Consider the following 21,964-nt stretch of genomic DNA (forward strand, 5'->3'; position numbering starts at 1 on the left):
TCAATTCCATGAGGGCAGAGCTCCAGGTGGCCAGGCTGGGCTGCAGCCCCCGCCAACATCCCAGCACCCACAGACGGTGTCGTCACTGGTGCATGCCCAGTACCCTAGCCAGCTCCATTCCCTGACATCCATTCCCCCGACCCCCCGCCCCAGGGTCCACTCAGCCTTGTTCTCTGCTACCGAGATATATCCACACCCATGCCCCATTCCCTGGTACCCAGAATTCCCATAGGTCTTGCTTGTCCCCAGGGTACCTCCCCAGTCTGTTACCCAGAATCCCCCAAGGCCGTGCCCAGTGCCACCCTGCCCCCGTTCCCCCTTATCCGGAGTTCCCCAGTGCCCCTGTTTCATCACCCCAATAGTCATCTTGGCTTGTGGGACCAGATCGGAGGGGTGTTGTACCCAAGAAGATGGGGCTGGGAGTGCAGGGAAGGCGGGGCAGCATCATGAACAGGGCGGGTCAACAAAACAGGTGCCGTACCCGCCCCCTGCGCCCCTGCACCAGCCTCAGGAACACCCAGTTCCCAGTAGAGAGGACCCGGGAGAACCATGGGGTGTAAGGCACGCAAGCCCAGGTGGCCAAGTAGGGCAGAGCTACAAGCAGAGGTGGTAAGAGGGGGGGCATCGTGACACAAACACACACACCCCAGCATGCTCGGAAAGGGGCTGGGGCTTGGGTGTGTTGAGCAACCCAGTGCAGGATTAGGCGATAAAGCTGCTCCCTAGCAGCACAGGATGGTGCAATAGGGGAAAACAGCTGGGCTTGCACGTCCCCGCTCAGGGGCTGGAATGCTGCAGCGCCCTGCGTGAGCTGGGCTGCTCCTCACTCACCGCCATGCAAAACCAGACAGCACTGTCTGTGCCGTCCCCCTTTCCATCCAGGGAGGCCCAACCCCCTCAACAGGCTAGCGTGACTTGCACTCAGGCTGCAGGAGGTGTCTGCTAACAGCGCACCTTCTCTCTCAGCCAAGAGCAACCGAACAGTCCCCTCTCCAGCAGGCACTACCAGCGCTGTCACAGCAGCAGCCAGCTCCCGGCCCCCACGTGCGATGCTGCGCCTTGTCCCATGACTCAGGAAGGCCTTTGCAGCCAGCTCAGACCGATCCTGGAAGTGGGGCTCAGACGGTGGCACGCAGGCCCAGGCTACAAGCTGCACCCAGGGCAGTCATGCCAATCGTACCTCCAGGGCTGGCTCAGGCACTGCCCCATAGCAGCTGCGACCCCAGGGCCTGGCGTCCCCAGACACCCTCTGGTGTTATGTGTGTTCACACTAGCACCTAGTCACAGATCAGGAGCCCATTGTGCAAGGTGCTGTGCAAACCCAGAGCTTCTCTCTCTCTGTCGCTCCAGAGGGCTCCAACCGCCAGGGAGCTCCCTGCCAAGGCCTCTTGGTTTAATTGGAAGCTGCCACACCTTGGCAGCAAACTGGAGAGAGCTACTGAAAATGACCCTCCCCTCCTCCTGGCAGCGCTTCCTTCTTCTGGAAAGAGCAAGGGCATTTCGCAGGCACCCACACACAGTGGGCTGATGCCAGCAGGCCAGGGCGAGCAGAGAGAGGAGGCAGGGCGGGGAAGAAGTCACAGCAGGAGGCTCCATTGGGTGACAACTCCTTGGCAAAGGTGCTCCTGAACCATAGAGATTGTCAGTAAAACAAAGAGCTGGGGCTAGGGACAGGGTGGACCCAGAAACGGCAACCAGAGCTTGGCTGGGACTGGCTGTTGCTGGAGAGGAATGCCCACGTCCTCTTTGGGGCTCTAGGAGGACCAAGTGCTGTAACAAAAGCTCACAGCCCAGGGTGTGTCTGACCAAAGCAAGGAACCTCCAGGAGGGTATGCAAAGTTCTGTGTCTTTCTACGCAGAGCCTGGGCCAAGCCAGGGCGTGTTTGGCTCACTAATTAGGGGTGAAGGCAGAGCAACGCCTCCTGCAGATTTGGCGCTGATACAACCCTTCTTCTGGCTGGATTCCTTCCCTCTCACACTCTTTAAAGCTACCACCCAGCAGGCTGCTGCCCCATCTCCTGCAGGCCCAGGGCTGTCTGAGCAGCTACCTGCCTCTACAGAGGCCTGGCACTCAGCTGTGCCACCTTAGTGCTTCCAAGCTCATCCCACTGGCTCGTTACAGCAGGAACGGGCACAGCAGAAGCCCAGGTGGGAGCAGCAAGTTATTCTGCATGGTGCTCCCCAGACAAACCTTGTCACCTGAGGCTGGAAGCTGTGCAGAGTGGGCCCCAGGAACTCCCTGTGGTTCTCCCATCCTCCCAGCTACTCCATACCTGGATCTACATCTCCCCCTGTCCCTAGGAGAGGAGGGATTGCTGCAAGGAGTGGGGAGCCTTGGAGACCAGGACCCTCCACCCCCAAGCTCAGTGCAGCCTGGCTGGCTGCTGTTACCAGAGCGGGGGCCAGGGCACCCCCTCCCCTTCTGGTCGACAGCACTGCTGATAGGAGCCAGGCCTCACGCTTGCCTGGCTCCTGCGTGCGGCCAGCCTGTCTCTTTAAATGGATTGGAAAGCGCCAGTCCTGCCCCCTGGATTCTGGCCAGCTGCTCAGGTGTTCACCTGCAGCCACCCCAAGGCCAGGGACTATCAATTGCCCCTGCCAGGGTGGAGCACTACTCGAGCAATGGGCAGACTCTACTCGGGGGCGGGGACAAGTGGCCCTTCAGGGCAGCCCAGGAGCCCTTGTGACAGGAGGCTGGGGAGCAAGAGAGACAGTGGCCCTTGGAGGAGTTAGTGTCATTTGTATTGCGGCAAGGTCTATGTCACTTGGTCCACACTTCTAAGGACCACTCCCCTTCCCCTCCAGGGCCCCACGCTCTGTTCCCCTCCTGTTCCATTCACCCCTCTGTTCCTCCCCTTTTCATTGGTTGGTTAAGGAAAAAAAATCTCCTTTTCATCATGCGCCTTCATTTTCTTTAGGCCAAATGTCCGGGACAAAAAACACCCACACATCAGCCATCCCGGCTGCTGCTTTCAATGTTTCCTTGGGACCCAGCTCAGGATCTCCCTACGGAACTGCCTGCCAGCCCGTGAGGGCGGGGACCGCTTCCCAAACTGGGGCCACAGTTTCTGTCGCAGCTCAGTTACGGCAGAGAACTGGGCTTTGGTTCACTTGGGTTTTGGCAGGAAGTACGTTGAGAATGTATCTTTCGTCCAAACTGTGTGAGCCCAACAAGAGAAATTAGGAGTGGGGGCGAAACCTCAAAAATTCCCACAGAACATTTTGCCTCAAGGAAAAATAATTGTCTCTGGGCCTTCAGTCGTGCCACATTGAAGATGGGAAGGGCTACAGCCGGGCGAGAGCTCAGGTAAACGATGGGATGACAGCAGACGGACCGCACAGAGGTCAGCACTGGAAGGTGCAGTGGCTGGAGGGGACTGGCCAGTGGGGACCCACCAGCCATAGGTGGCTCGTACGGGGCCGGATCGTTCCTCCTAATGGGGCACAACAGCGTTTCCAGTCTCTGACGCGGCCAAGTGAGCTTCCTTTGGCTGGTTTTCGGGTCAGGCCCCCACACTAGCTGATTCCTCAGGTGCTCAGCCTGCCTTCTGCAGCCACAGTCCCCCCACAGCTCATGACCATGCCTGTGTGGGGATCCCAGCAGGCAGCTGGCCAGGGTCCCCTGAGCGCAGCAGCCACTGGAGATTGGGGGTGAGAGGCGCCGAGAGGGTGCAAGCCCAGGGGGCAGTGCTCGGCGTAGGGCACTGTTGGCACAGCTCCCACTCTCCTTTACTGAAAGGGCAGCTCCCTCCAGAGACCCATGTGTGCAGGCGCCCTATGGCACCAGCTGCTTCCGGGAGCCCTGGGGCCAAGGGCAGCTCCCCCAGGCAAACTCAAAGTAACATCTGCAAAGGTGTGACAAGCCAGCTGGGAGAACGGAACACATTCTGCTGCTACTGGGAGCCCTGGGGGCTGGGCCCAGCCACATGGTTAACAAACATTTACTTACCAACACTTACATTACCAATTACTCACCAATACATTAACAAACATTTACTTACCAACACTTACATTACCAATTACTCACCAATACATTAACAAACATTTACTTACGAACACTGCCCTTCTGTGATGCGCCCCTGCAAACCCCACATTCAGACAATCTCTGACAGCCCCCAAGAGCCCCGCCCTGCAGCTCCTGGTCTCTAGGCAGTATAGGACCCCCCCCCGCCACAACAGCTCGGCCCTGCAGTGCCAGGTCTCTGCCCAGTATACAGACCCCCCCACAATAGCTCTCCCCCATCTGTGTTCAGTAATAGAGCCCCCCGCACTCTGCCCAGAGGGCCCTGCTCTCTGTTCATGATACAGCCCCCCCCAGCTCTGTCTTGGCTCTCCCTTGTCAATACACAGCCCCCCCCACCCCGCCCTGCCCCGCTCAGAGCTCTCTGGTCTTTATTCAGTGTGGGGGTCCCCCCCCCGCTCAGCTTTGCAGTTCGTTCCCTGCTGTTCAGATCCTTCTCTTCGGGGCCTGGGCACACAGCCTGGACCTGAGCCCCCTGTTTACATGTAACGTGACCTACATCAAAGCTGGGCCAGCCACCAGTGGGCCGTGTGCAAAACCCAAGCGGGGTGGCTCAGCCCAGCCCTGGAAGTGTCAGGTTTCCCCGCCTGCTTCCCCCTGCGGCCCTAGGGGGTGAGGAGAGCTCAGCTCGGGGACACGCTGTGCCCACCGGGCACCTTCCTGTGTCAGGGGAGAGCAGCGGGGCAGGGGCACAAGCTCAGCTCTGTTCCCTGCTGCCTCTGGCGTCGGCTGCGTCCGTAACTCCGGGGAGAGGAGAGACCGCGTGGGCCCAAAGAGCCACCCTGCCACATGCCCCACTTGGGGTCCCCCTGGAAGCAGCCAGGGCTCCACAGACCAGCCCTGCTTCCCCAGCCCGACACACACAGTGGCCAGGCCACACCCAGGGCTGCACGTGCCAGGTCCTACCCGGAGCCCAGACACAGGGGGAGCACGGGAGTCTCTCCCCATGTGAGCGCCGCCCTGGAGAGGCCGGGGGGTTCGCCGTGCAGCCACCCACAGTCTACCTCTTGCCCACAGCTGCCGGAGGCAGGGCACAGCCAGGTCTGCCCAGAGCTGAGAGCTCTAGCAGGAAGCTGCCCTCTGCGGCCCTGTGTCTTGGTGGAGGGGCTCTGCCCTGCCCAGTCGAAGGACGAGCCTGGGCTCTGGCAGCCGCAGCGCTGTCGCCCTGGCCGCAGGATCAAGATGGCGCCCGAGCGTCGCCATTTCCTTCCAAACAATGCGACTCAGAGTCTCTGCCCGGCACCTCCCACCCACCCCCGCTGCAATTCCACTAGAGCAGCTTGTACCCCAGGCTGCTCGGCTGTGAGCCGGCCCCAGTGCGCTGAGCCACGGCTGGGTTACCAACCCCACCGGCTTCCAAGCAAGCAGCGGGGGCAGGGCTGATAAACCAGCGCAGGGACGGGGCAGGGGAGGCAGGCAGAGCCAGATGTGGGCAGTACCAGCCCAGCTAGGAAATGCCAAAGCCAGGCACACAGGTCCTGCTGTGGACGGGGGCAGGGCCGGACCACATGGCAGTGTGGGTCACAGCTCAGCTGGGGTCTCCCCAAGCCAGCTGCAAGGCCTGCCGACTGCAGAGAGTCAGGAGCAGTGTTCCTTGTAAGCTGAGCACTGGGGCAGCCACCCAGGAGGGATTCAAATGCTGCCCAGCTGGTGGGCAGAGCGTGTGCAGTGCTCACAGCTGGCAGCGTGTTTCTATGGGTGGTGCACATTGGCACATGCTTCAGTGCACACAAAATTTATTCTGCACAGGGATGGGGAAAAAAATTAGCGGGGGGCACTGGTCTGCAGACACCAAGCCATGGATGTAGCAGCCGACTGGGGGAGGGAGCCTATGCAGGACTTACCAACCCATCAGGAAGGGGGACCCCGGATGCAGAATGTCCCACTCTGGCCAGGTCCTCCTAGGCTGCCTGATCCAGCAGGTTCCATGAATACACTTGGAACTGCTCCTCCAGCTGTGGCTCTCCAGCAGGCCCCCCAGAAGGTGACAGGTGGCATTGGCCAGGCAGGGGGTGCCTATGGCTAGTCTCTGTAACCCTCTCCTTACCCACCCGCACACCTGGCTTTAGTTCCTGCACGCAGGAGTCCATGTCACACCAGCACAATGGCTTCCTGACCCTGCCAAGGCACACACCACGTCATTCAAATCAACAGCAGTGACTCAGCCCCGGCCACGCTGTGCTGGCCACATCTGCTGCCAGCTGCCCCATGCCAGCTAGGGCTGAAAGCCCAGAGCAGGGACCTCCAACCGCCCCACGAGGACAGAGGGTGCATGGGCCAGTGCAGGCCGGAGGGCGTCGTGTGGCAGTGGCTGTGTTCTGTGGTCTGGAACTTGCACGCCCCCTGCCCCTCCCAGGTGAGCCGGGAGCCTCCCCCAGTCTCCCTGCTCTGAGCGCAAGGGGAAAATACCATTGCACTGAGGAATGCCTTATGCAGAGCCTGGCTGGTGACTATGATGGGTGGGGCTGGAGATGGTCCCACTTCCCTGGCTGGGGACTGATCCTGACAGGAGCTGAAGTCCAGCGCACAAGAGCAGAGCCTCGTTAATACCCTCGAAGAGGCCTCCGCACGCAGGCACCCCTCTGTCAAACCAAACTGGTAGTTTTACACTTTGATTCAGCTCCTGCCTCCTCCCTCTCCCCTCCCTGGGGCTCTGGCGGGCTGGGCCGAGCAACCTCCCTGCATTCCTCCCACCACCAGTAAACAAACAGGAATTTGGCCTAGGAACATGGCTCTCTCGCGCCTCCCCTGGCTTGCAGCCTGCCTCCCACGCTAGGCTGGCTGCAGGCAGAGACGGCTCAGCAAACGCCCCTGCCCCACACAGGTCTGCACGCCCCAAGGCGCCAGGCTGCCCATCACCTGAGGCTCAGGCAGGCCACTAGAGAGGAGGCAGACAAGCCAAGGGGCTGGTTCGCTGCTCCCACGCCTGGCCTGGGCAAAGCCTCTTCCTTCCACTTCCCCGTCCCTCTCCGGAGGCCAATGTACCGCACTCACCCTGGCAAAGGCAGGGGGCCCTGAGGTGAACGAGGCGCCAGAAGAGCAGGATTGTTACAAATTGCACACGCTTTCTCTCTCCCTCACATGCACACTCACCTCCCTCCCCCCATCGAGCCATGGCGGGGCTGTAGTTACACATCCCCACCCTGCCTGCAATGGCCAGGCTCCAGTGACAGCACCAACACCGTCTTTCTAAGCCTCGGGCCCCTGCACGTGCCCCCTCGCCAGCCCCACGTGCTGCACCCCACACACTCCAAACCCCAGGCTCAGGCTGGGATTGTGCATGGCACAAGTATCTGCACAGCCTCATGCTCTAGGAGCAGCATTCTGCTAAGCCCCTGCCTGGTAGCCGGACATTGTGTGGGGAGTGGGGGGTGGGTGGGAGGGAGAGGACAGCCCTGGGATCGCCTGCTGGCTCCTCCCAAGCTCAGAGCAAAAGGAAAACAGCTCACCAAGATAACATTCCAGGCCCACATTCCAGGCCCAGCCCTAGTGTTTCCGCATGCAGCACAGCAACTCTGACTCTCACATGGGAACCAGGCACAGGGAGCCGGAGTCACCCTGGGATTGTCCCTGCCCTCCTCCCACCAGCACCTCCTCCAGAGTTAGCTGAGCACAGGATCGGGGCTTGCTTCTCTGGAGCACGGCTTTAGCCACAGGTATGAATTTAAAGCCCCATCATCAAAGCGGTGGGAAGAGCCACAGGCATACTCTCCTTTTAGTTTGAATAGCTGGATGGCTCAATGGTTTGAGCATTGGTCTACTAAGCCTAGGGTTGTGAGTTCAACCCTTAAGGAGGCTCGTTAGGGATCTAGGGCAAATTGATCTGAAAAAGGGGGTGGGTGGGGGTGGTGCTTGGCCCTGCCAAGAAGGCAGGGGACTGGACTTGATGATCTCCTGAGGTCCCTTCCAGCTTTATGAGGTGGGTGTGTTGTTGGGTCCCTTGGATGTAAGAATCCAAACCAAGATAGGAGCATCCAGGGGAGTGCAGGCAGGTAGGTGCCCCTAACTACTGTGTGTTAGGCAACCACCTCCCCAGGGTGCAGGTAGCCTGGCTCCTACAGTCATCCAGCACCTTTCTCTGCATATTGTGGAACACTGAACTAGATGGGTCCCAGGGGCCCAAACAGTCCCCCACTGCTGCAGAAAACCTAGTTATTGCACAGTACCCTGATCTGTAGCTTAGCCTCTACCAAGGCTGCTCCTTGCTGAAAGCAGGGGTCTTTACACCACCCCAGGGGGCAGCTCCACCAGCAACAGTATGCTATTACTCTCAGGTTCAGTCCTGCCCTTAGAGGGCCATGCACAAGGAACCAGCAACCAGCCACTAGGCCGGGCAGCAGGGGAGGTATTGCCATATCAGAGCTCCAACATCCCATCACAGGGGTGGGCCACCATTAAAATGTTCTCCAGAACATGCCCACAGCTGGGGACATTGCACTTGGCGATTACCTGTCCTGTTCATTCCCACCACAGCACCTGGCCTTGGCCACTGTGGGAACACAGAATACAGGGCAGGATGCACCTTTGGTCTGACCTCGTGGGACCGTTCTGATATTCTCCCTGCTGTGTGCAGTGAGGCCCCATTACATCTCCCTGACCTGACACACTTGGGAATCCCCATTCTCTCTCTCCCCCTTCACTGTTATGCTGTTTCCCTGCTGTAGTTCTCATCAGTAGCACATCCCCCTTTGAGCATCCCTCCAGACCTGCTATCCCCCCCCAATGAACTGTGTCCCCCATTACCTGGGGTACAGCCTGCACCTTGACAACTCCCCCAGTACACTGGGTCCTCCTACTCTGGGTGGGGACAGATGAGCTGGTAGGCTTCAGGGGAGTGGAAGCAGCAGGCAGGGGGACAGGATGGGAGGCCAGCAGGGAAGTTTTTTCCTCCACTCAGACTATTCTTGAGATTTAAAAGCCAGGCCAGGCTTCGGCCACCCCCAGCCAGAGCCCTGGGTCAGTCACGGGCTGCTCACTGCCAGGGCCAGGAGCATGGAGCCTTTGCAATCTGCAGCTGTGACGACCTCCTAGAGGACGCAGGGTTCTCCCCCAACCTGTGGCCCTGAGCTGGGGGCTCTGCCCAGGGCAGCTCCCACCCCACGATGCAGCCATCATGCCTTCCTGTGCAAGCGGCTGCAAGAAGCTGAGATGGAAGTGGGCTGGGGCTGCCCGGCTGCAGCTTGCTTCCTCTGGCGGGCTGGAAGCGGAGGGGAGGCATGAGTCAGTGCAGAGCTGCCCAAGAGCTTGGGTGGGGCCGATTAAGCAAGAACAAAACTCGAGCCAGATGTGCGAACCAGCAACTTGGAGTGGCGCCAGCCTGGGCCAGGGCTACGCCTCCACATCTGGCAGCCATCTTGAGGCAGTGGAGTTTGTCTGGGAGGAGAGGTGCCCCAAAGGGGCGGGGAGATGGCTAAGGGGCAGCACAGGGCATTAACCCTTCCCTCCCCACACCCGCTAGCAAAGAGCAGCTTGTTGGCCACAGCGTGCGCAGTGAAGTTCAACCAGCTGATTCCCTGCCAGCAGGGAACTGCTGGCAAACGGCGCAGCCGGGGCTGCAGCTTCACAGGGCCCAAAGGAAGGAGCAGCCCTCCAGTACATAGGCAGCATTTTGCATAACTGTCTAGGGCCCAGACACAGCAGCGGCAGGCCAGCCAGCCTATGCCAGCTTTGGTGGCTGGGCAGAGCTGAGGAACGAGCCAAAGGGCTTGTCCAGGCGCAGGGACTACCACATTACCCATGGCATAGGTCAGGCACTGCATTGCCACAGCTGCACGGGTGAGGAAAGGTGCAGGCAGACAGCCCCAGCGCTGGCTGCAGGAAGGGGGTGGGAGACCTTGGCTAAGGCTGGTATTTCAGCAGAGCCCATTATGTGCACAACAGCTGCTCACTGGGCTGGGGAGAGCAACATACACACGAGTGCCAAGCACAAGTCAACAGCCAACTGCTGGGGGCCTGGTGAAGAAACACGCCCCGTTTGCAGCATGGAAATGAATACCCCAAGCCGAAAGTCTCTAATGGCCTCTGGGCCCAAGCACAACAGCCAGAGGACTGGAGCTTGACTGCTTTTGGTTTTGAGAGGACTGCAGCATGTGGCTCCCCCTTGGCTCCTACAGGAAGCTCAGGGTGTGGCTCACCCCTGCCCCACATGAGGGAAGGGGGCCCCTCCCCCCACTGGGGGCACAGGGACAGCTTGGGGTAGTGGGCATCCTTCACCCTCCTGCTAGGGCACAGTGCTGACCCAAGACTGGCAATCGAGAGGAGGTGCTGAGAGGTTCATTAGAAGCAGGTTTCCAAACAAAACAGCCTGCCCCAGGCAGACAGGTGCTGGCAGCAGCTTTGAAGCACCCCCTAACATCCCCCCCCCACTTTTTGTTCTGTTACCCAAGCACAAAAGGCCAATAAAAATCCTTCTTGGTTTCTCCTCATTGCCCCCACACCAGCAGCCCTGTCGTACCAGAACCGTCTGTCTCTGCCTCCAACACACAAGCACTTGGTATGGCTGGGGCTTGACCAGCAGCTGCTTTGCAAAGGAGGTTCTATGGCCCCATTTACAGATGGGGAAACTGAGGCACAGAAAGGGGACCAGTTCCTTGCAACTCTAACTACAGCCCCCAACCCATGGGACCCCTCCTCTGCTCTCTGAGCTGGGGCATAACCCAGATCTCTCTGCTGCCTGGGTCATTTGGTGGGGAGAGGTAGAGTGGGGAGCAGCAGGCTGCTCAGAGGGCCCAGCCAGCACCACTGCAAGGGTACACAGGAGGCACAGCTGCCAAGGTGATGGGGTTGAGCACCAGCCTTGCCCCTGACCCCCCAGGAGCCATGCAGGCTGCCAGGGTCCTAGAGCTTTTACTGGGCCCAGGGGCTCCTGGCACAAAGTTCCCTCATTCTCCTCCTCCCGCCCACTTGGCCTGGGTGGAGCAGAGCTGGGCAGGCCGCTGTGGCTCAGACAGACCCAGGGAGGGAGGGAAGCAGGACTGAACCAGGATCCCAGAGAATTTACAGAGGGTGGGGCAGGGCAGGACGGGGCAGGGCCAGCTCACCCAGAAGCCCTGTTATTCAGGCAGCACTAGCCGACAGCCCTTATACCAGGGGCTTAGCCACAAGCCAGCAACATGCCCACAGCCCAGGCTTCCAGCCTGAGAGCAGCCCCTGAAAGAGTCTGCTCCTGCAGCAACCAGTGGGGAGAGATCAGCAGGCAGGTCTTTCCCCCAGCCAGGCCCAGCATCCAGCTCCAACCCCTGCAACAAGGCTCACATGCCGCTCCAGCTCCTAGCCCTGCCGCCCAGCCCCGGCCTGCTGGCAGATGGCAGGACAGCTACAGCCTCGCGTGGCCAGACCGCACGGGCACGGAACGCAGCCGCCGGGCAGCAGGATGCGAGAGTGACTCACGCTTCCTGAGGGCCCCCTAAGAGCCAGATGGATGCGATTAAGCCAGTGCTGCCTCCTCCCCCCGCCTGCCCCAGCAGTACGGAAAGAGCTGGAGAGGGAACCACTGCAGCCAGGGAGCAGCGCAGGCCAGCGCTGGCAACAAGGCAGAGTAGGGGGAGGCAGGGCAGAGCAGCTGCCCTTGGGGCCCCAGCCCCTCTCCACCCAGGAGCTCCTGCACAGCCAGCCCTCAGCCTGGGGTGACAGCCCAGACCCTCTCCTCCCTGCCTCTCAGCACCCCCGCACTCTTCCACTGCTAACCTGGCTTCAGCCGCTCAGCACACGGCCAGCAGGACCCGGTTCAAATTCCAAAGCACACCTGGTACAGCCTGTTTGGTGCCATGGGGGCCTGGCCGCTGCCCTTCCTGCTGCCCAGGGGTTCCCCTGTCAGGCACCAGCCTGTTACACCAGGGCCGTGACTCAGCCGCTGCTCTGCAGTGGGCCAGACACCTGGACATGAGTCAGCAGCAAACGTTGCACTGCAGGCTGCTCCCTAGGAACAGAGCCTTGCTGTGGGCTCAGTGCTTGGGATTCCCAGGAGAGGAGGCCCTGGGCTGCCTAGCTACAGGCACAGAGCAGGTTAGGGCAGAGCCCAAACGAAGGGTTGTAGGAGCCAGGTGGCAGCCCCTGGCCTGCTAGAGAAGGAAGAGCCCTTGCAGAGGGCACCTAGCACAGACCATCAGCTGCTAGTGCCCAACCAGGCCCAGAAAGCCCAGTGCCGAGCAGCTGGAGTTGCTTCCCTGCTTTAGCAGTGCTGGGGTGGAGCAGCAGCTGGGCCAGGATTGCACAATCCCAAGTAGGAAGGGGTGTGGCGAGCAGACTGCAGCTGGGTCCAAGCCCACTCAGCAGGGGAGGAGGTAGTCTAGTGAGTTGTTTGATGGGGCTGGGGTTGAGACTCGCCTCTTGTCCTCACAGAACTGTGCATGGAGCTGGCCCGGCCCTGCTTCCAGTGCTACATACCCAGTAAGCCACCTGGCTGCAGAGCCCAGCCCTGCCTAATGACACTGATAAGCTTATCAGCAGTAGGTGTCACAGCAAGGCCAGGGCAGACGCACCCTGCCCCACACCTACCGCCCAGCTTAAATATTGATTTGGAGCCAGGCAACTCAGCCTCTCCAAAACCCATTACAGGGCTATTCTCCCAGCCCTGCCCGCCAGGGCCACCTCCCTGCACGCTGTGCCAAGCTCCCACCTGCTCACGGCACACAGGGCAGCATGGGAGAAGTTGCATGGGCCCAAGTACAGCAGCCTGCTCTGGGCACAGCCCAGAACCAAGCCGCCCTGGGCTCTTACTCCAGCCTGGCAGATGGCCCCAAGCCTCAGCTCACAGGGAGCACCAAGGTTCACCCCTCTGCAGCACCTTGCCCAGGTCCCGTTTGCCAGGCACCAACAGACCAGTAGCTTCCTGCTAGAGGTAAACACCAGCCTCCCTACCAGGTGCACCCGCAGCACTTCCCTCCCCCACCCCCGCCCCCAGCCAGGACACCCAGCGAGCTCACAGCAGCTGGCCCTTTGCTGGGGACAGGCAGATTTCTCCTCCTCCCCAACAGGAGACCTACTGCATGGATGTCCCTGCAGGGGGAAGAGCCCTATCCAGCTGCCAACAAGGCAACACCCCCCCCGCCTACCACCCAAGCCCCAAGGAAGCACCAGCAGCCCAGCAGCCGCCCCCCCCACCCCGTCCCTACTCAGGAACAGACCCCAGAATACAGCACGTGGGGGCTTTATTTTTCACACTGACCCAGGCTTTGAGGTTTGGCCTCTGGTGAACAGTTCCCAGCAGCCCATGCTCCTCCTGGCTGCTGTCCAGAGACTGCTGTCCTGCACTGGCCAGTCTGTGCTGGCCCAGCTGGCCTGAGGCAGTGCCCTCACTTGAAAATCTTGCCCTGGTTGAAAGCTTTGCCGACGTGCTTGAATTCACCCTCCCACATGAAGTACTCCTTGACCAGCATCTTGCACTCCTCACTGTCCACGTCCAGCTTCCTCCACGTATAGGACTCGTAATCCACCTGCCAGTCAGGGCTCAGCTGGGAACAGAGGGAAGGATCAGCAGCGAGCAGCCAAGGAGCCATCCCCAGGCAGTTCACTGCCAGGCTCCTCCCAATATTCTTAGAGGCCTCTGCACTCCGACACCCCTGCAAGCTGCTCAGCAGGCCCTGGGCAACCCCCTAGCGCAGCACTACGAGGCATCACCAGCCGTGGATGAGAACCACCGTTTGCTCATGCCACTAGGCAGGCCCAATTGCCCCGAGGTGCCCACGGAAGCAGGCTGCCTCCTCTGCATTACCCGACTGCCCCAACCACGTTTATCTACTCCTCGGCCTAAGAGCCATAGTAGAGACACGCAGCATCCAGGGTGGAGACCCAGCCACCCAGCACCTCCAGCTGGAGCACGGCAGTGCACAGCTAGGGGATACCCACTCCTCGGGTGGCCAGCCAGACTCCCTGTCCACAGAGCCTCACCGGGAAGGCCAGCTCCTGGCCACGGAAGACCCACACGCCAGAGATGGTGCTGTCATTGTTGGTGCCGAAGAGGATGACGCTAGCGAAGGCGTTCTTCCGTAGCTTGTCCAGCCGCTGGAACATGCCTGGCGAGAAGAGGCAGGAGAGCAGTCACTGCTGTGCACCACACCAGCAGGGCTCCCTGTGATGAGGCAGGGTCGCTTGGGAGCCGGGCTGACCTGTGATGAGGTTGCAGCTCATAAAGGTCTGGCTGAGCTCCTCAGGGAACCGGTACTGCGAGTACCAGATGGACCAGCCGTCCTTGTCAAAGTGCTCCCAGAAGTAGGGTAGTGCCACCGTCAGCGTGTCCTCGTTGGAGTACTTCCGCTTGAACTCATCCATGACGAAGGGGCTGGAGGCAGAACGGCTCCATCAGAGGCAGGCGGGGGCAGCTGCCCTCACTTCTGCCACCTCCCAGACGGGCTGGCTCCGGCCCAGATCCTACCTAGCAGCGACTCCAAGGCCCCTCTTCGTGCTGAGGGGTTCTGAGCTGGGCAGCCAGGGCTCTGCACAGCTCACCTCCCCCGTCAGTGAGGGAGCCCTGGGGTAAGAGCCGGGAGGGCACCGAGCAAAACCAGCCGTATCTACGCCAGCCTGTGCCCAGCGGCCCTGAGCTCAGTTCCCAACCCCCAGGCCTCTGGCCACATGCACCAGGGCCCAGCAGGGTGCACGGGCCCAGCCAGTGCAGTAGATGAAGCTATGCCAAGCATGCAGCAGGGCGTGGGACTGGGGTGACTCAACTCAGCAATGCTGCGGCTCTGCCTGCCAGTGGGCAGCCACCGCCCCCTAGTGGCCAGGAGAGGCAGCTGAGAAGTCATGAGCTAAGAGCCTGAAATCTGATTCCCAGCACGTGGCTTCCCTCCCCTCCAGGCAGAGGGCTGGAGGAGAGGGAATGCCACCCCGCCTCCAGGCAGGGAGGGGAGGGGAGGGGCGGGGCGGGGCGGGGCTGGGCTCCCACCCACACCCACTCTGTTTGTTCTGGAAAGGCAACTCTGCCCTTTTCCATCCAGGCCTCCCAGGCAGCAGCAGGGGGTTGGCTGTCCTCCTCTCTTCTCCTCTCTCTTCCCCCCCTCCCGCCCCCCGCCGGTGACAGCTTTCCCAGAAGAGGCCAGAGAAGAGGTGGAGCAGATCATGGGAACTGGCCCCTCCCACCGCCCAGCCTGCCAGCACCAGAGAGGAGCCGGATTAATGCAGGGCAGCTGTGGGGAGGGCCGTGCAGTCACCCAGTCTGGCCCCATCACCCCCTCTCCCGACACGAGCCCCCCAGGGAGGCCCAGCTCACCTCTTGGGCAGGTGAGCAAAGGGGTCCTTGGATTTGGGCTCAGCAGCCAAGGCCTGCTCACACTCATCTAGCTCCTCCTCAGGCTCAGACTTCCGCTCCTCTTTCTTCTCCTGCTTCTTCTCCTCCTTGGCCGGCTTCTCCTTCTTGGGGACGTCTTTCTTTGGCTGGTTCTCCGCAAACTTCTTGGCTGCAACAGACAGAAGAAGGGGCCCATGTGGGGGCAGCCAGGTCTCTCCTCTGCCCCACAGGCAAGTCTGGCAGACCATCCTGAGCCAGAGTCATGGCAGAAATCCAGTCACTGAGGCCACAACCCTGGGAGACCCCTGAGCACGGCCAGAGCTTCTGCAGTTGCATCCTAACAAGGGTGGAGTAGCCCAGAAGCACATGGGGCAGAGTGAGCCCCGTGAGACCCCAAGGGGGAGGAAGCCAGTAGTTCAGGGCACACCAACCCCAGCACGTCAGCAAGAGACTCCCCCCCACCCCACCTCCACATCTAAGCTGTTCTCGACTCACTGCAGCGCCAATTTATAACAGGGCCGGGGCTGCCACCCCAGGGAGGCAGAAGGCCAGTCCCCTGCCAGGAGAGCTGCTCACCATCAAACTGTGCCATCTTCTCACACAGCTTCACCTCACCCAGCACAGCCTTGAACTGCGGCTGGTTGATGCAGGTCACAAACCAGCGGTTGGTGTTGCCATAGGGCTGGCGGAAGGATGGCTCCAGCACCTGGAGAGAAGGTGAGGGATCAGCCCAGCTGGAGCCAGCCCCAGCCCTGGGCATAGAGCCCAGAAGAAACGCTTCCTGGGCATCTACCCCAAGGGCCGCTCTCAAGTCGTGCAGGAAAACCAGCCCCACCCTGCAGGCTCAGCATCCCACAGGGGGCCCCCAGAGCAGCAGGAACTCTCAGCCAAGCTACATGCCAGACGCAGACCCTCCCACCACTCCCTGGAGCACAGGCAGCAGCGTCCCCCTCTCCGCGACCCCACACCTGCTTGTAGAGCCAGAGCAGCGCGCACACAAGGGCGATGTCAGCCAGCGTGACGCGCTCTCCCACTAGGAAGGTCCGGGTCCTCAGGTGGGAGTCCAAGATGCCCAGGATCCGCTTCACCTCCTCCTTGGCATACTCTGTGGCCTGCAGATCCAAGGGAGGGGTGAGCCCCACTGAGGTGGGCACACTCACTTTGCTGCCATACGTACACTGGCACCACATCCGGGAAACAGCTTCACCCCGGCACCCAATCCCTCCCCTCCTCAGCGGCCCCAGGAAAGCAAGCCTGGCTGCACTCTAGTGCAGGGCTGGACAAATCCTGGCCGAAGGGCCACAGCAAGGAATGGAAGACGCACAGTGCCAGGAATGCTCCTGAACTGAAGCTGGGGTGCAGGAGGCTGGGAGGGCTCCAGCAGGGAGTATGGGTTTTGGTGTGGGGCCAGAGAGGAGTTGAGTATTAGGAGGGGTTCCAGGCTGGAGTGCAGTGGGAGGGCTCCAGATGGGGGTACAGGAGGCTACTCCAGGCTGGCACAAAGGGTTCAGAGGTGCAGACTCCAAGGCTGCATTTACTCCTTAGGCAGCTCCCAGAAGCCACATATCCCTCCCCAGCCAGCTCCTATACAGATGTGCAGCCAGGCAACTGTGCCCCACTCCTCATGCATAGGAGCTAGAGGGGGGAGATGCTGCTGCTGCTTCTGGGAGCTGCCTGGAGCAGGGCAAGCCCCAGACCCCACTCCCCCATGGCAGTGTGAGGGCCTGAGCAGAAGGGCTGACAGGGTGGAAGTGGCTGTAGTTTTCCCACCCCACCCATGTGATGAGAGCAGAGGAGCCAGATCACCTGGGCTCTAAGTCTGGCCCCACCACTGATCTCAGCCAAGTCCTCTCCTCCAAGGCAAAGGCCTTGCAGGCCCTGTGGGCTGGGCAGGAAGGTTATTGCTCCCAGGCTGAGGTGCACACCTGCCATTGCCATCACCCCTTTCCTCCACCCTCAGCTAGCAACAGAGACTGCAGCTTCTCACCAAGCTCGGCAGCAAGCCAAGAAAGGGCTCCAAAGCAGGAGAAAGCCTCAAACTAGCCCAAGCCCTGGGGCTGTTTCCTGGTGAGCTCAGCAGGGAGAGAGGAAGTCAGAAGCCATCAGTCTGTGCAACCCTTCCTACCTCTCACCCAGCATGACCGGGGAGAGAAGCCAGGCTCACTGGGTTTCCACAAGGGAGCCCTATGTACACAGTAGCTGGCCAACCCTTAGGAGATGGGCCTAACACCTCCTCATGTCACAGCCTTGGAACAGGCTGTTTGCCTCGCAAGCTGCAGAGGCACCAGCCATCAAGGAGAACTCAGCCTGAAACACCCTTCTTGGCATCTACATGGCCCTTGAGCTTCACTGCATCCTGAGTAGCCAGATTGCAGCATGGCAGCCCGGACTCAGGCTCTGGGTCTCCAAACATTAAGCACCAGCCAGCACGGAGTGCCCTTCCAGGGACCCTGCCTCCCTCCCACCTGCAAACAGCTGCAGCCTCTCCTGAGAGTGCCGGCCAAACTCACCACCAGGGCCTTGGAGCAGTATTGGAATGGTGCATACAGGCTAGGGGCTCATCAATGTCACACCGGACTGTTACCGTATTGTTGTTAGTGCTGCATACCCCTAAAATCCCAACCCTGCCTCCCTTGCCGACATCTGCGGCCAGGTCTACACTAGGCCTGAAAATGGATCTTAGACATGCAACTCCAATGAGAGTAATTGCAGAACTGGAATCAATGCATCAGCGACCAACTGAACAGAGAGGTTGACGGGGCAGTTCCCTCCCTTACCTCTCATGACACTGAGGAGCACCAGGATTGACTGTTGAGCGCCGACAGTTCCATTCTGTATGTCCCCACTAGGCACACGCTAAATCGAACCCCAGAAGATTGGCCCTGAACGAGCGCTCCAGTAAGTACGGCCGTACCCTAAGCCAGGAGTGGGAAAACCTACAGCCCATGAGGCTCTGGCTTCACCAGATCCAGTGCACAAGGCTCAGTGTTCAGCTCCCATCCCCCTATAGGAAGGAGCCCAGGGGGCCTTGTGGGCAGATTGAGCCAGTGGGTTCTGCCCAGCCAGGTCAGCGGGGGGGGAGGGAAGCACTGATGCTCCCCCTCCTGCTCCAGCTGGGGGGGGGGGGGGGGGAAGAAACAGCCAAGGACGCACCCCTGCCACTGCTCCCCACTGGCCAACTGCAACCAATGGAAGCACCTGGGGGTAGGGGGATGCCATGTGTGCCAGGAGAGCTGAGCCAGCCAAGAGCCCTCCCCCTGCCCAGGACCCCCTGCCTGCTCCTGCAGCCACCCTGCCCAGAACCCCCAGCTCCAGCCTGCACTCTGAACCCCTCATTTTTAGTCCTGCCTCAGGCCCCCAGAAAACAGTCTGGCCTGGGGGAAAGCATTGAACGTCGTCAGCCCCCACCCCCCCGCCACAGGGCTGGAGTAGGAGGGGAAGGTGGTGCCTCAGCCAAAAGCCACAACAGGGAATATTTTTGTTTTTCACTTGTGCCCCCGCCCCCAAGTGGTTTTTCGGTGGGTCAATGGCCCCAACCCACAAAGGATTTCCCCACCCGGCCTGGCCCCCTTCGTCTCTTCAGGAGGGGACGTTAGCACGCAGCAGCATCTCAAATGGAAACTGCCAAAGGGCCCTGCTGCCATTTCTCCACATGCAATGGGGGCGGCAGTGAGGAGCCGGAGGGCTCCTGGGGCTATGACCGCTCAGGGAGAGCAGGGGCTACCTGCCCACCCCGCCACCCACCTGCTTGTTGTAGTGCATGATGCCCAGCGTAGGGAAGACCCACGTGCTGGCAGGAGGGACGATGTCGCTGTCGGCGAAGCTCACCCACTGGATGATCTGGGCAGCTGTCTCCTTGGTGGTTCCCCGCAGCTCGTCATTACTCACTGGAACCAGAGAGCCAGCTGGTCACTGCTATGGGCAGAGACACCTACCCCACGCAGCCCTGCCCACTCCAGACATCACCCCGCCCTGTCCTGCCCCATTACCAGCCCCACGAACGGGGCTGCTGTCAGGAGACAGCAAGGAGCAATACCCTGGCAGAACCGGCAGTGGAGAACACCGAAGCCTGGCCCCTGAGTGCACTGCCCGTCAAATGAGTCCAGCAGCACTGGCCCAACCACAGGTCAAGAAGCTGGCCAATGCGCTAAGCCCCGCATGGACAGCAGCAAAGGCAGGAGCAGCTGGATGAGGGCCAGAACACCCCAGCTTTACTGAGCTGGTGCACTCCCACACCGTTCCCCGCCCCGGCCATTACCATAGTGGGCGATGGCGTTACTCTCAAACACGCAGAATCCATCAGCTCCTTCAAAGGCAGGAACCTAGAACACAAGCACCATTGCACCTCTCACAGAAGAGCTACAGCTCCCACAGGCCTGTGCAGCACGCACACGCTCCCCGCCACGTTACACTGGCTAGCTCCATCAACCGGGGATCAGTCTGTTCCCAGCTGCCAGATTTCCCTTGCCCGCCCACCAGCTGACATGTATGCTACTCAAGGGCATGCTGGCCCTGCAGACAGCACTCCAGAGGAAGTCACAAGGGGATGAAAGGGGAGGCATCCATGCCATGCAGCCAGCGCTAAAGAGGTTCCTCTGCTAGTTACTTCACCACTGGGCAGCCCTCCTCACCCCCCGAGAGCTAGAATGGCTAACAGCAGGCAAGGTACAGGGAACGCATGTACTGGGGGACTGTGCCAGGCTTGTCCCTTCACTGGGAAGTCACGTACACAGCCGTCATCTGTGGGCTCCACCAGTGATAAGGTGACATGACCAGCTCCAAGCTACCAACATCTCCTTCCACACAAGAAGGTGCAATACTGCACTGTTTGCCGCTAATCCCCCCACCACATACCCACACAAAGGCTAGAGGAAAAGACAGAATGACCTAGGGCACACCTGTTTCTCTGATCAGAATGATTCAGTATTGGAAGGCTGCACTGCTCCAGCAACACCCACTGCCCCAGCCTGCTCCTCATTCAGCATGCACAAGGAGGCACACACAGCATGGCTCCTCACCTTCCCAACAGGGAATTTCTTCAGGAACTCAGGTGTCTTGTTGGTTTGCCCGAAGTGGAACTGGGGTGGTGTGGAAAGGACTTTGATCTTAGCTCCACTGTACTGGGCAGCAATGAGGGCTTTAAATGCCCGCCAGTTCTCAGGATAGGTGTAGAGAGTCTGAGACACAAAAGGAACAAAATACTAAAAATGCAGGAAACTACCTCCTTAAACTGAATCCCCAGGACCATGTTTTCACAAGCCTCCTATTTGCCCAGAAAGACATTACTCCCTTCATCTCTCTACATACCCCCCAATCCACCAGACAGTGGCTCCCTTCACCCACCCACCCCCAGTCCCCTCAACAGTTGAGCATCACCCTCCCTTGAAGCCACTATCCTACCTCCCCCTCACCTCCCAGGTTCCCCCTCAGAAGTCCACAGCACCCCAGATCAAGCACCCTTTGCTTCTGGATACCATGAGTGTACACAAAGGCCACTACTCCCAGAAACCCAAACACTCTGCACCAAACCCCTACTCACTGTCCACTTCACTGGTAGCTTTGCCAGTGTCACAGAAAACCCTATATGCCTGTACCAGCTCATCATCCTAGGCCAACCTCCATCCATTGCCCCACTGACCAGGCTCCTAAGCCAATACCTCACACCGCTAAACCATAGTGTCACTCCATCAAAAAGCAGAGCTATCCAGAAGGTACCCTAGTTCACCCCAAAAGACACCTCTCCTTTATCCCATGCACATTACACACTCCCTTACCACCAACACCTTAATCCTAGGGCAGCCACATCCTCCCCAAGACGTAAGGGCTCCGGGAACAAGACCCTCCTCCCTACCTGCCCCAGCGTAGGGAAACAAAACTAGCAGCGCCCCCTCCAAAATGCCCCATAGCAGCAGGAGCCCTCACCTCATAAGCAGCGTCTTTGAAGCACTGGTCCGTGAGGCCGTCTCCTTAACCGCTCGTTCCTCCCCAGCTCCACCCGCCCTTCGGAGGATGAACCCCATCCCCACCTCGAGCCTGTCGCGGGTCAGCCCCAGGGGTCTCCCCTTCCCAGCCCACCCGGACGGACTCCCAAGGGCGCCTCCCAGCAATAGCAGCCGCTGCTAAACGAGCCCAGCCTAACGTCAGGCCTGCCAATCCCCCAGGCCCGGGCCCGCCCCCGCGGAGCGGATGGGGCCGGATTGCCCCAAGAGACCGGGAGATCTGCAGAGCCAAGATACTCACCCCGGCCACCGCCATCTTAGCGAGCAGAGAAAGGGAGGAGCGCGGGGCGGGACCGCCGTAAAGCAAAGGGAGTAGAGCCGCAAAGCGAAAGTCGCACAGCCAGTCACAGGGCGGCATACCAATGACCGGCGCTTTTATAGGGCGTCATCAAGGGGACGAGGGGGGGGCGGTCTCTGGGAGTCACGTGCAGACGGAGCTGCGTTCTGGACGTGAATTTAAAACACCAGCCACGCAGGCACGTGGGGGATTTCTATGCTCTCTTTCCAGTCTCCCGGGCCCCGCTTGTGCAGGGCAGTGCTGTGTGATACGTGGTTTGCAATGGACGCTGCTTTATGGTCCACGTGGGCTGTTGACCAGCCCCAGGGGTGACTTGCAACCTGCACCTGGGGCTGGGCCCCTTCCTCCCAGGTCTGTGACACGCACCTCCTGTCCTAGGTGGCTGCGTCCCACGTCAGAATCCATAAACTGGACTCAGA

The 21,964-nt window shown here is 60.3% G+C and overlaps 1 protein-coding gene across 1 annotated transcript; it reads right to left on the reverse strand.

The window, feature by feature from the left end:
• Window positions 1-13,153: 13,153 nt before the first annotated feature.
• Window positions 13,154-21,592, reverse strand: EEF1G (eukaryotic translation elongation factor 1 gamma). The gene is made up of 10 exons (XM_075005575.1): window positions 21,489-21,592; window positions 20,267-20,425; window positions 19,507-19,570; window positions 18,993-19,135; window positions 16,217-16,360; window positions 15,825-15,954; window positions 15,231-15,417; window positions 14,128-14,300; window positions 13,910-14,034; window positions 13,154-13,473 (listed from the first exon to the last, which is right to left on the reverse strand). The coding sequence occupies exons 1-10, from the start codon at window positions 21,501-21,503 to the stop codon at window positions 13,315-13,317; spliced, it is 1,299 nt and encodes a 432-aa protein (XP_074861676.1). The 5' UTR covers window positions 21,504-21,592; the 3' UTR covers window positions 13,154-13,314.
• Between the last annotated feature and the right edge of the window lie 372 nt (window positions 21,593-21,964).

Source organism: Carettochelys insculpta, chromosome 11, assembly GCF_033958435.1.
Source record: "Carettochelys insculpta isolate YL-2023 chromosome 11, ASM3395843v1, whole genome shotgun sequence".
Lineage (NCBI taxonomy): Eukaryota > Metazoa > Chordata > Testudines > Carettochelyidae > Carettochelys > Carettochelys insculpta.